Source organism: Micropterus salmoides, unplaced genomic scaffold (genome assembly GCF_014851395.1).
Source record: "Micropterus salmoides isolate LMB-PRFRI ecotype aquatic unplaced genomic scaffold, ASM1485139v1 Ms_hic_scaffold_5, whole genome shotgun sequence".
In the NCBI taxonomy this organism is placed as follows: Eukaryota; Metazoa; Chordata; class Actinopteri; order Centrarchiformes; family Centrarchidae; genus Micropterus; species Micropterus salmoides.
In genome coordinates, this window is record NW_024044237.1 from 15,710,757 (window position 1) to 15,724,300 (window position 13,544).

At 40.6% G+C, this 13,544-nt stretch overlaps 2 protein-coding genes across 2 annotated transcripts; both read left to right on the plus strand.

Moving 5' to 3' along the window:
- Positions 1 to 519: 519 nt before the first annotated feature.
- On the plus strand, positions 520 to 9,756 carry LOC119888964 (pre-mRNA-splicing factor SLU7-like). The gene is made up of 15 exons (XM_038699779.1): positions 520 to 678; positions 854 to 1,022; positions 1,775 to 1,928; positions 2,017 to 2,097; positions 2,898 to 3,062; positions 3,496 to 3,561; positions 3,665 to 3,796; positions 4,003 to 4,100; positions 4,188 to 4,255; positions 5,085 to 5,224; positions 6,286 to 6,447; positions 6,555 to 6,656; positions 8,667 to 8,744; positions 8,867 to 8,989; positions 9,086 to 9,756. The coding sequence occupies exons 2-15, from the start codon at positions 862 to 864 to the stop codon at positions 9,263 to 9,265; spliced, it is 1,710 nt and encodes a 569-aa protein (XP_038555707.1). The 5' UTR covers positions 520 to 678; positions 854 to 861; the 3' UTR covers positions 9,266 to 9,756.
- Positions 9,757 to 10,559: 803 nt separating this feature from the next.
- LOC119888966 (complement C1q tumor necrosis factor-related protein 2-like) lies at positions 10,560 to 13,145 on the plus strand. The gene is made up of 3 exons (XM_038699782.1): positions 10,560 to 10,742; positions 11,017 to 11,352; positions 11,817 to 13,145. The coding sequence occupies exons 2-3, from the start codon at positions 11,067 to 11,069 to the stop codon at positions 12,455 to 12,457; spliced, it is 927 nt and encodes a 308-aa protein (XP_038555710.1). The 5' UTR covers positions 10,560 to 10,742; positions 11,017 to 11,066; the 3' UTR covers positions 12,458 to 13,145.
- Positions 13,146 to 13,544: the final 399 nt, after the last annotated feature.

Consider the following 13,544-nt stretch of genomic DNA (forward strand, 5'->3'; position numbering starts at 1 on the left):
CCATTTGGATAGAGTTTCTGTAATTTCACTTCTATGTATCGGTCATGGCCAAATGAAGCTTTGTTCCTCTCACTTTCAAAGCACAAAATGTAAAAAGAAAAAAAAGATATGGTCAGATGCCCTCAAGAATTGGTGTCAGTATTAACTGATAAAAATGACCTACTTTAGAGCCCTTAAATCATTTGATATTGTGCTTTGGTATTGCATATCCCAAATTAAGTTTCAATTAATTGCATTGTTGCTAATCCAGCAGGGCAAAGTGTGCTTGCCTACACAATTTAATGGTGTGAACGGAGCATAATTTACATATAGATATTTAGAAGTGTTGTGATAAGCATAACAACATCTGCCATGTACCACACAGAAAGGAAAAACACTGCTTGGAAAAGCAATCGTGAACAGTGGTGTCTTTGCGTTGAGGCGGTACATCTCGGCATGTAGTGCAAACAGCTGTGTCCGCTAGGTGCCGCTCTGTCCAGCAGGGACGTCACGTCGGTGAATTGAACACCACGGAGACAGAAAGGACGTGACGTAGCTGTAGTGGATGTAAAATGGCGACGGTCGTGTGTTAGGTGAAAACACAACGGACGGGCGCAAACGCAGAGCTAGATACAGAGGAAATTATCGTTTCTACAAGGGAAATATTAACCGCTGTGGTATTTGTTGGATCTCACTAAGGTAACCAAGTTATTTATTAAATCAGTTTATACAAGGTAAAATACTTTTTTCCACGTTGAAGTCACTAAGCTGGTAAACTGCAAGGTGAGCTAACTTAACGTTAAAGTGACGATAGCGTCTGTTTCGCGTTACTCGGCTGCGTTGAGCGCTCAATGAGGTGTATTCCTGGTGGCAGGTTCAGTCATGACCGAGCAGCCTGACGCCAATGTTGGCGTTAGCCAGGAGGGGATCGTGGGCCTGGATGAGCCCAAGAAGATGACCAGGGAGGACTGGAGGAAGAAGAAGGAGCTGGAGGAGCAGAGGAAGCTGGGAAACGCTCCAGCTGAGGTGGACGAGGAGGGCAAGTGAGTTTATGTCTGTGCAGAGAGTGGGTCCTCGGAGTAACGTTAGCTGAAGAAATGCTCCAGTTGAGCTCGCAACCTGTTCATATCTGGATGTTTTAAAGGTCTAATTAGCAGAGGCCAGTGATGTTAAACAATTTCTCAAAATCAAACTCTAGCGATATAGTATTGCACTTATTTAAAGTTGGAGGACTTGTGAGAGACGGTCTTTAAAAAGAGCAGTGAACAACATCAATGTAGCCGAGGTCGGGATACTCTGACTTAACTCCTCAAGTACTGGATACAGCATTTCAGTCAATAGCATCTTTCATTAGGTCTTCCCTACCTGGTGAATGACACATTCATCTCATCTCATCATCTCATGAGATTTATTGTAATTACAGCTTCTGACTTGTAAAAAGCATTCACATCAACATCCAGGTGATAATTATGATTTAGGAAACTCAGATGTTTGGTAAACAAAACATACATGGACCCATCACCATCCAAAGTCCATTCTTCCAGGGAATTACACCCAAATGTAATGGATCTATATTTTCAATGAGCAGTGTATTTGATCAGTTAGCCATCTTGAGTTTATGTGTAAACATGAATCTTTCTCATCTCTATCGTACTTCCTGAGTTGAACTCTTCATGACAAGATAACTGATCTTCATTTGTAAAATCGCTGTTTATTTCTTAATTGCCATCTTTATAATGAAGGTGCTGTTGTAACATTAATATGAACCACTTGTGCTGCTTCCTTTCTCTTCCAGGGACATTAACCCTCACATCCCACAGTACATTTCATCAGTGCCATGGTATGTTGACCCATCCAAAAGGCCCACACTAAAGCATCAGAGACCACAGTCTGAATGTCAGAAGCAGTACTCAACCATTGGAGAGTGGTACAAGAGAGGAGTGCAAGAGGTGAGGGTGAATCGATGAGTTAGTTTCATAGAGCCATTACAAATGAATTTTCAAGTTAATAGTGCCGTGTTTTTTTCTCTCCAAACAGAATACTGTCACCACTAAATTTCGTAAGGGAGCCTGTGAAAACTGTGGTGCGTTGACACACAAGAAGAAGGACTGCTTGGAGGTAAAACAGATCTTTCCATAGAGATGAATTTTCTCTCACTTCTAGGGATGTCACATAACAGAAATTAAATGGCCCATACCAATTCCAGTGAAATTCCAAGATTCTCTATACCAAATTTGATACCTCGGTAAAAATCAAAACAATGAATCCCATGAAATTCAAAATACACTCCTTTTTAATAAAAAAAAAAAAACGATGATGAAAAGATGAGAGGTGGTTTGATGTCAATAAATTCATAAATGAGCAAGCTTTTGATATTACAGAATGCATAATTAATTCTTAAATGTGGGAAATGTTTATGTCACTATCTATATTGGCAGTGGTTTGTCATTTACAGTTGAAATGGATTGTATTGCACTTTTTAGACGGTCCCTAACTCCGCCTATAGCGACAGACATTCAGTTCTTTACACTCACCACGGCATATTCAACTTTGGTGATTTTGAGTTGATCAAAACTGAAACGTCTGCCGAAATTAGCCAACATATCCCATAACGGGAAGAAATCGAGGCTTTGCCACAGAGCTATTGAAGGTCACGGCTGCAAAAACTAATATTTCCAATATTAATCTATTAATATTAATCTAACTTCACCCCAGTTTCCATAATTGACTTACTGTTTTTCTTTTGGGCGAGGCTGTTGCTGCAGCTACACTTGTTTCCATCTTCCACATGTTGAATACACGGTACTGAAGTATCAGCTCTCGTGACATCCCTACTCACTTCTAATCCTGTACATTAAAATAATGTTCTGTCTGTAATAAATAACGTAATCCTCTGACCTTCACTTTCATCTCATCAGAGACCCAGAAAAGTTGGCGCAAAGTTCACAGGCACAGGCATAGCTCCAGATGAACACAGTCAGATACAGCTTGAACTGGACTATGACGGGAAGCGTGACCGCTGGAACGGGTATGACCCAGAGGAACACCAGCGCATCGTGGAAGAGTACGCCAAAGTTGACCTGGTAAGCAGTCCAGTGGTAAATTAAGCTTGCTAAACTAGCGTTTAGTTTGTTGAGAAGAAGAAAAACAAACACATATGTCCGCCCTCTTCCAAGGACATATAAATTCAGAGAAGCCATACACAACAGCTTCAAACTGAACCTTCTTTTTGGTGTAAAATCTGGCAACTAAAAATCCCTGATTCTTGCAAAGCCAAACCTTGCAAACATAACTGAGGGCAAACTGAAGTGCCTATGTCAGTTTATTTTTGCACCTCTTTATTACCTGGTATGAATACTTTAAAAGATAAAACGCATCATAAATAATATTTCCACAATTGCAGGTACTGGGACACAAATCAGGTGTTATCATCAGGTTCAAAACATTACATCACAACTGTGTAATCTACTTCCTGTTTACCACATGAATTTGACTTTATTTGTTTCTGGCTCTCAGGCCAAGAGGACACTGAAGGCACATAAGCTTCAGGATGAGCTGGCCTCTGGAAAACTGGACCAATCTGTAAGTGTTCACCTATGTCAAGATTGTATTGTTGTCTTATTCGCAAGATAAAAGGCAGTCTCTTGTCTAGAAGACCGACGTTTAATTCTTTGAATCTGTGCAGGAGCGGGAACATGACAGCGAGGATGAGGATGAAGATAAATACGCAGATGACATTGACATGCCTGGTCAGAACTTTGACTCCAAGAGGCGAATCACTGTTAGGAATCTGCGTATCAGAGAAGACACGGCTAAAGTAAGAGACACACAGGCCTATTGCCTATGCTGAACTGCTATTTTACTCTCAGCTCTCTAACTAATGATTCTTATTTTGCTGTGGTGGACCATGGTAGGTTGCCTCCCATGTCCACCGTTGGAAGCTGTTTTAATTGAGAGATGAGATCCTGTTACTAACACAGACTCCCAATAATCTGAACTTCTTGTGTCTGTTTCTCACACAAGTACTTGAGGAATTTGGATCCAAATTCAGCATACTATGATCCAAAGACTCGAGCTATGAGAGAGAACCCGTACTCCAACACTGGCATGAACCCTGACGAGTAAGTGACTGTCACTGTATTTCCTGATTACTCAAAACTTCTCATTGGCTTGTGTTGAAATGATTATTTAACTGTTTTGTCTGACAGAGTCGGGTATGCTGGAGACAACTTTGCTCGCTATTCTGGGGCCACGATCACCATGGCTCAAACACAGTGTAAGTCACAAGATAGCTCTCCAGCTCCCTTCAGCCACTCATCACCCCCACTCTAAGTTTTGCAAGTCAGATTTTCCTGGTATTACAAAAAGAGTAAAGGACAGTGGTTGGAGCCGTCGTGTGCTTTAATCACAATTACTTTAACTAGATGCTGCCAGAGTTTTAGCTGCCTGTTGTCTACGTGCCTTAGCTAGCAGGCATAGCTAAATTAAACAATTTCACTATTAAAGTACCCATATATGTTTGCATGTTAATGTTGTAAAAAATCAAGACTGTAAATGGCATAATTTTCCTAGCCAAAGCAGGTCTGTTCTGATATAACATGCGACAGAAATGGCAGGATTGATCTCAGTTTTCAATTTCACTTTCAATTTGGGGCAATTGCGAGACCCGTAGATTAGTACAAGTTAAATAAACTCATCTTTCATAATAAACATAGCCTAATATATTAATTGATAAATAAATACACAGACTATCAACGTTGTCACCAAAGTCCAAAGCATTACTAAATGAAATGAAATACATTATCAAACATAGTAATTCATGTACTGTATAGGTGGGTTGTAGTGTGAATAAATTCAAAGGCATAATGCAGCCCACTGCATTGCAGATGGCTGATCTCATAGTCCAGTATTGCAAGTTTTTATGAATCACTAAATGAGTGTGCTTGTATAAGGGAGTGAAGGAAGTAGTGATCGGGGTGAGAAGGAGTTCTGTCATAAATTTCTGATGTGATTATTTATTTTCATTCATCGTATCGAACACACAAATTACGTTCACGCTTCTCAAGCAGGTATCTTTTACTGTACCTTGCTTCATCTTGTGACAGTGTTTGCCTGGGAGGCCTATGAGAGAGGCTCTGAGGTGCATCTGCAGGCTGACCCCACCAAGCTGGAGCTGCTTCACAAGTCCTTTAAGGTCAAGAAGGAGGACTTTAAAGAAAAACAGAGGGATAGCATCCTGGAGAAGGTACATTGCTTTTTTTTTTTTTTTTTTTTTTTTTTTTAGCAGCAGGCTGTTAATTGCATGTCACATTGAGCAAAATTGGTCTAATAAAATGTACGCCACAATCTGTGTCAGACTGTATAATATCAGTTTTGAGGCATGTCAGATTGTAGCCTGCCTATGTAAATGATGCAAGCAGAGATAGATCATCCATCTACACCACTGTCAGGTTCTAACACTTTATATGTTCTTTTTATCTTTCTATTTTCTTTCTAGTATCTTTCTATCTATAAATATTATGAAGCCATCGTCTTTTTGCAAGACAGTGCAATGGGAGCACTGAGAATTTACAACATGGTAAAAAACGCCAGCAGCGTGACGAGGTGCTTAAGGTCTATTCCGCGCCGGGCACTGGGCGCTCAAGGGTTTTTTCGCGTCACTGAGAGTTAAAAAGTGTTTTGCAATTGGGTGAAATGCAGCACTCGTCACTGTCATAGTGGAGGAGGGGGGGATAAAATACCACACAGAGCATTCTCAGCTGTTGAACCAAACGATGGAACTAGCCAGGGCGTTTTCTCACCCACAAAATCTCATGAACCCTCGCTCTACATGCTTCAGCCTTCTCTTCATGTGGAACATGTACTCTTACTCTTACTTGTGGTGACATTTTTAAATTCGGTAAAATTAGGTAGCCTACTTGCAACACATCACTTCCACGGACATAATGTATCGTAGCAACCAAAGCATCTCAGCCATTAAAAATCGCTGCGACTCCCAGCTAGGCGTTACCTGAAGAGCAACTGGCGTTTTCAGCTGGCAAAAAACGTTTTGGTGGATACAAGCACTAAGTGGTATCTATGCATATGTTTTTATGGGCACTCACAACGTCGACATTGTATTTTTACGCCATCTTCCAATAGTTTGTGGATGTGAGTCGTAGCAGCAGTGAAAGTTTGAGAATATGGTCTCAAATTTTAGCCTTTGGTAAAAAACTTAATTTAAAAAAAAGACTTCAATATGTTTCTCTCCTGCTGGCTGAAGAGTTAATTGTTTTTGACATTTTTGCTTTTGTTTGTGGCAATCAGTATGGAGGTGAAGAACACTTAAATGCACCGCCACGGGAGCTGTTGTTGGCCCAGACGGAGGACTACGTGGAGTACTCTCGTCACGGCGCTGTACTGAAGGGACTTGAGAAGGCCGTGGCTCGCTCCAAGTATGAGGAGGACGTGCTCATCAACAACCACACTGTAAGGATGGCGAGAACACGCTGCGGCCCCCTGCGGAAAAACGTTTGGCTTAATTTTGTCACATTTTGTTTGTTTGTATTCTAAAAAAAACATTCTCCTGTCTTTAGTGCATTTGGGGCTCCTTCTGGAAAGATGGCTTCTGGGGATACAAGTGCTGTCACTCCATGGTCAAACAGAGTTACTGCACAGGAGAGTCTGGAATTGAAATAGTAAGTAGATGTGTTAACTGTAGGGATGGGGATCGAGACCCGGGTCGAAAAGGACCGGTTCCAAAATTTCTCCTGAAACCTGAAAATCACTAAGGTCCAAGCTTATTGATACTGCTATCAAGACTAGCAGGTCCTACAATGTAATGTTATGTCTAGGGATGAAACGATTACCGGTTTAATGGTAAACCATGGTAAAATTCCCAACGGTTATTATTACCATACACATATATATATTTTTTTAAATTACCATGATAACTGGGTACGATTAACCGCGCTATTATAAACTCACGGCAAACACTGTCCAGCGTCTCCCAGAAGCAGGCGCGCATGCGCAGAATGCAACGTGGGTTTGTTTGGGTCAATGACAACACGGCTGAAGACAGCGCTGCGGAGATTCTTCAGTTTCTCTGAAGTCTGGTCGTATTTTAGTATTTATGAGAGCGCTGAGGGAAACTTGATTGAAGAAAATTACCTTACAGTGAACGCAGGGTGAGTTAACTTTAGCTGTGGTTTGTCTCTCTGACTTGCTAACAGCTTGTAAACTGAAGCTCTCAGTGTTGCTGCTCTTGTTCTCTTGCTGTATGCGTCGTGTGTTGGCAGAGTCTATTCGTCTGCACATGATGACACCTTGCGCTGTTTAATCACCCAATCAGCATATCTAGAAACGCTACGGACTGCTCTGTATTTATGTCAGTTTTTGGGCTAATTGCAGTCACTGTCTTCTACAGACTTATGTTTTCATGTAATTGTCCACGGGGTCATTGTGTTACCTATATATTATATAAAATCTTGATAATGCACACTTAAATGATTTTCATTTGTTTACAAAAGGTATTTGCTGTTATGTTATTATTTATGAAAACAAAATGGCAATTATATTTGTAGTTTTCAGTATAAAACTTGAAATGGTTTCAGTGTGTGTATCAGTACATTTTAATCTTTTTCGGCACATTTTTACAATACCGTGATTATACTGATAACCGTGATAGTTTTGGTCACTATAATCGTAATATGAAATTTTCATACCGTTTCATCACTAGTTATGTCTCGAGCATCAAATCTGATTAACTTGAAATGAGAAAACTAATGTTTCTAATTATGGCACCGACACACAACTGTTTATCATCAGGCTGCAGGCTCTGCCTGTTCTCTGTTGGCTCCTACACACACACACACACACACACACACACACACACACACACACACACACACACACACACACACACACACACAGCGGCAGCAGAGCGAGACGTCGTGGTGGAGACTGTGAAGTTCAGTTAACTCCAAGCTACTCAAGTTTCCAACAGCTGGGTTTAGGGTAAACATGTATAAAGGGTTAATTTAATTATCTCTGTCCTCAGTCTCTCATCCTGTATGTTTTATACAAGCACAGCTAACCTGAGCTTGGCAATTACACACTCCTTTATGTTTTTCTTTATATTTATACTCCTATTTCATCAATAAAGTATTTCTGATTAGCCAAATGTTAAAAAGAAGCTAAATAGAAAGCTGATTATCTGTAGCATAGCCTGGTCTGTAGTCTCTGTTGATTGTGACAAACCAGCCGCGCCTCCTTCTGCCATTTAACATTACCTGCAGACAGTGAATAACAGCAGAGAGGAGGAGGAAGAAGAGGTGGAAGAGGTAAACATTAATGTTGCTGCTCTAGAATAAACATTTAGCTGCATTTAATATATTAAATTCTAATGCACACTTCATTATGTTTATTTTTCACAAGTCATATGTCATCTTAGTATAGAACAATGTTATTGCACATTTTCCTCATAACGTGCAGGCCTACCCCATGTCCGTTGGGGCTGGTCTTACCAATAACCGTCACAAAATATTAGTAAAGTATCGATAAATAATCACATCATTAAGCGGTCTCAATAAGGGTATCAGATCAATAAAATTAACAATCCCCATCCCTAACAGTACTCAAATCCTCTGTTTGATACACCGCTTTTAGTTTTACTTGCATACTATTTTTGTTCTTTTCATAACTTTAAGAACAACACGGACTGCGTACCATTTGAAGAGGGACTGGTTGAGCCTCAGGAGGAGGAAGAGCCCAAGACTCTGCTGGAAGTAAGTGACGCTGAAGAGAACACTGTAACAGGTCCTGTCAATGATCCTATGGGTGTTTTTTATAGTCTGTCAACATTTAGATCTAATTGTATGTTCGTCATGTCAATGATTTTGATCCCTAGATGCATCGAGATAAGATGATGAAAGAGAAGAAGAAGAAAAAGAAGAGCAAAAAGAACAAGAAGCGCTGCTCTGACAGCAGCGATTCAGAGGATGAAGAGAAGAAGAAGGAGAAGCTGAAGAAGGTGGCAATATTTTTGTTTTTTAAGATGGCAAATAGTGGTTCTGTGATTTGGCTTGTTTATCTGTGACTGACCTCAAAACCTGTTTCCTCCGCCCAGGCGCTCGAAGCGGAGGACAAGCGGGTGAAGCACGTAGATGCAATAATGCAGCTGGATGAGAGGAAGAGGCCGTACAACAGCTTGATGGAAGTGAAGGCGCCCACTGAGGAGGAGATGGAGGCCTTCCGCATGAAGCGTTGCCGGGCAGATGATCCCATGGCTCCCTTCCTGGGACAGTGACCTCATCTTAGTCCCTGCTGACTCCCATAAACTCTCCGAAGAACTGTACCAGAGCTGCTGCTCGGTGGAAAGAAATATCTCAGACTCATAAAACTCAAGTTGTAAACTTACAGCAGGAGCCTTCTGTTTGGTTATGATCGTGACAGAAGCAGTGTACAGTGTTTTTATTAATTTTATTTGGTATGCTTTTTGTTTTGGTGCCACATGTTGATAGACTATAGTATAAAACAAGATGTGCTTTTGTTTGTACTAATCAGTTCCACGAACCAAATGTGAAAGTTACAATTTTCTTAGATTTCGTCACCCTCAGTCTTTAACAGTAACAGCTATTGTATTCAAACAGTAATTTGCTGACAATAACTTTCAGTGGGGAAAAATGCCTCATTTTTATAATAAAATATATATTTGCTTTAATATGTTGTCAAAAAGTGTTTGTGCATTGACCCTGTTAAAAAAAAATAAAACAATCACTGTAATGTGCTAGTGTTTTTCAACAGTTGTTCCTTGGCCAGATGTTAAATTAACCATTTCATTAGCTATATGAAGATGTGTGAAATGGAGTAAAAATAACTGAAAGAAAAAACTGAATAATATTACATGTACTCTCTTGCTTTGATTTGCAAGCAATACATCCCAGCTGCAGTGGATCAGTGTGTGAATTCTGTGCTTCTTAAATTGCTTCATAAGTAGCATTACATTGGGTCACACTTTCAACATTATTGTTTTCGCGTTTTCATTCTTTGTCCACAGATTTTGTTCTGTAGTTCAAATATGAACTAACAGATATGTGTGATCACATGTTTTCTTTGTTGTTGTTGCTAATAGAAACCTGCTACAACAATAACTGGTTATGTAACCTATATTCACATGTTTCCAGTTAAAGGTGAGTACAGTAGATTGCTAAACACAAGGCACTGCCTCACCCAACAGCTGGAACATTTTATTGGTCCCTTGGCTCTGCATCACAGCAATGAACATAAACATATCTGGTAATATTCAAAATGCATTTTATACATTTCTGCAGACCACCCTGTTGGGCGGTTTGATTTTGCACTTTCATTTCAAAATAAAAATGTTATTTAAAATGCACAAAGTTATGACTGTAACGTGACTACATAATAACAAATGACAAAACCTTTGTTCTGTACATTTTATGTTGTCTGTTATGTGACATATTTTCCCACAGTAGGAGTTTGTGAACAAGTGACGCGTCACCACTTCGGCTGTACAATACTGTTGCACTGACTCGAATTTAATGACATCATGGTGAAAATATTTTTTGGCAGTGTGCTTGCTTAAACAGGGCGGATGTTATGGACTATGGTTCACTGGGCTGCACATTTCTCTGCAGTGCCTCTCTCGAAGAGGCTATCTCACACGATTTTCCAAATCCATGTAGGAAAGTTTGTGCATCCTGATGCAGAAAAAGGACTTGGATAGTGCTGGAAAAAGCCCATGGGTCATCATTTCTCAACGGGTGAGCTCTTTGTGTTTTTAAAATGTCTGGTACACTCCCTTTGCAAAAACATGTAAGCGGCAGCCTGTGCTTTGATTTAACCCGTGCAAAATTGATGTTTCATACTTCTATTGAAGCGCTGAGACATAACATGAAACTGATCAGACCATTTAGATTAAGTTGTTTTTTTCAACTGATTCTAGCTGTAGATAGTAGCCTACGCATGTACTCCACCCCCCCGTCCATTTGTGGATGTCATTTAACTTGACATATTTTATGTTGTTATTTGTTCCAGGCATTTGAATCATCTGACTGTGACTAACAACAAATGAATTGTTGAAAACGATGGCCTCGTCTTCCCGTGACTCCACAGTGACCATCATGCTCCAGATATGTGTGATGTTCTGTTTGCTGTCAGTTGTCTTCTCCCAGTCAACGTATTCCTCACCCAAGAGAGGTCGCAACATCACCATCCACTCCTCCCAGCTGGTCTGCAGTCTGCCAGGACCTGCAGGGCCACCAGGGAACCCCGGAGCCCCTGGATCACCAGGCGCCATGGGCCCCATGGGGTCCCCGGGAAAAGATGGCCCGGATGGGAAGGATGGAGAGAAGGGATTAAAGGGAGATAGAGGTAGTTACTGACTGACTCTCTTCTGTTGTAATGCTAATCCTAATGTTCTGTTTAGGGTCCTAGAGGTCCTCTTTAACAGTTAAAACAAAAAAACATTGTTTTATCAGCCTGAACCTTGATCACATTTAATAATTTTATGAGAATTACTATTATTACTATTATAATTACTATGTTTCAAGTATGGTACAGATACATTACTTCTGTTTGGGCTTTCAGGCTTTCTTCAGGGCCCCAACAACAATAAGGAAGTACAGCCGATGTCAACACAACAAAGGTTTAATGCATGTTAACTTAATACACTCCAGTGCCACTCTAGGCAGAGGCAACAAGTCCTTCAGGGTAAATGATAAACTGTGAGGCATAAAGATTGGAGAACTACTCTAGGCTCTAAGGAGTTTTTGAGGATTGTGCTAAGCTGTCAGTCATGTCACTCTGTCATCATTTTGCCTCTGTTGTGATCTCAGGTGATCCGGGGAGGCCCGGGAACCCAGGCAAGCCAGGTGTCAAAGGACGTGAAGGTGTTATCGGCAAGGCTGGACCTCGAGGGTTGAAGGGGCTACGAGGAACACCAGGGGTTGCTGGAAAGCGAGGACTAAAAGGAGAGCTGGGTGGGGTGGGCCAGCAGGGAGCTCCCGGAGGCTGCAACTGTGGCCGTGCAGCCCGATCTGCCTTCTCTGTGGCGGTGACAAAGAGCTACCCTAAAGAGCGACTGCCCATCCGCTTCAGCAGGATCCTGCTGAATGAGGGGAACCATTACAACGCCAGCAGTGGGAAGTTTGTCTGCGCTGTCCCCGGGGTGTATTATTTCACATATGATATCACTCTGGCAAATAAGCACCTGGCCATCGGCCTGGTCCACAATGGACAGTACAAAATCAAGACATTTGATGCAAATACAGGGAACCATGATGTGGCATCTGGTTCTACTGTTCTCCACCTGCTGCAGTCAGACCAGGTCTGGCTGCAGATCTTCTACTCTGAGCAGAATGGACTCTTCTTTGACCCTTTCTGGACAGACAGCACCTTCACTGGCTTTCTTATCTACGCTGACCAGGACTATCTCAATGAGGCTGATAGAAAGGCTAATGCTCAGGATGACAGTTAATACTGATATATGTTTGATTATTTTTTAAATAATTGGCTTAAAATCATGTCAAAATGTTGTGAAATCCACTTTTGAAGCGGTTGCTCTGTGACAGTAGGGTTAAAGTTCTGACACCAGGGGGCACAAGTAAACCACAGTTAGGAACCCACTTTAGTGATTTAATGTTTAAAGGTCATGTGTTTTGGTTGCAATATCCTTGCTGATTCTGACAAAATCCTTTTAGTATCTCCAAAAAAGTAACAGAATTATTTTTATTTCTGTGGTTCTTTCATATTTATAATACAAGAGCTGCAAGGTTTAAAACAGGTTTAAAACAAACAGCATTCGTTTCAGTAGGACATGGCACAAAGCTGTCTTCTATAATGTTGATTTTTTTTAAATACACAAAGATTGAGATGTTCCTACGCACACAAGATGATGTGTGTGTGACATTATCCCTAAATTCAGTAAATCCAAAAAAATGTCTGTTTGACTAGTAAACATAATTTTTTTTACTGTATGTATATTTGATACTGTAATTTCTACATTCACATTTTTTTTAAACATACAGTGATGCATTAAAATTTTGGCTTGACACAACTAAAATAGCTAACATGTTTTTAGCATACATTACTGCAACATGCCCAAAGTGGGGTCTGTGTACCATCAGGTGAGACAGTTCCCTGAATAAACAGAAATATAAGAAATAGTTTAGTTTCACCATTTTTTATTATGCTGAATTTAAGAGAATGAGAGGCCTGGATGGGAAGCATGGAGAGAGGAGGCAAAGAAAGAAGTGACATACCTGTGTGTACTTTATATCTTGTATTGTCCTGTTTCTGTAACCTGATTTATTTCATCATTTAGATACTTTCCACATCACACTTAAGTGTAAGTTGTAACTACTGGACCACAATTGTCTTCCAAACTAGTTGATGTCAGAAGATCATACTCAGATATACACATCTTAATCACAAACTTAAGGTGAGCACAGAGGAACATTCTCCCTTCAGCCGATAAATGCAAAAACAGTCTTGTAGAGTCAAACTCTACATCATCCTGCACGATGACGGTCAAACATCTAAGTGAAGTAACAATAACCAAAAGG

Coding starts and splice junctions, on each gene's coding strand:
- LOC119888966 (XM_038699782.1), top strand. CDS start 11,067: ATGGCCTCGTCTTCCCGTGACTCCACAGTGACCATCATGCTCCAGATA. Junction 11,353..11,816: donor GGGATTAAAGGGAGATAGAG/GTAGTTACTGAC, acceptor TTGTGATCTCAG/GTGATCCGGGGAGGCCCGGG.
- LOC119888964 (XM_038699779.1), top strand. CDS start 862: ATGACCGAGCAGCCTGACGCCAATGTTGGCGTTAGCCAGGAGGGGATC. Junction 2,098..2,897: donor AGAAGAAGGACTGCTTGGAG/GTAAAACAGATC, acceptor TCATCTCATCAG/AGACCCAGAAAAGTTGGCGC. Junction 6,448..6,554: donor TGCTCATCAACAACCACACT/GTAAGGATGGCG, acceptor TCCTGTCTTTAG/TGCATTTGGGGCTCCTTCTG.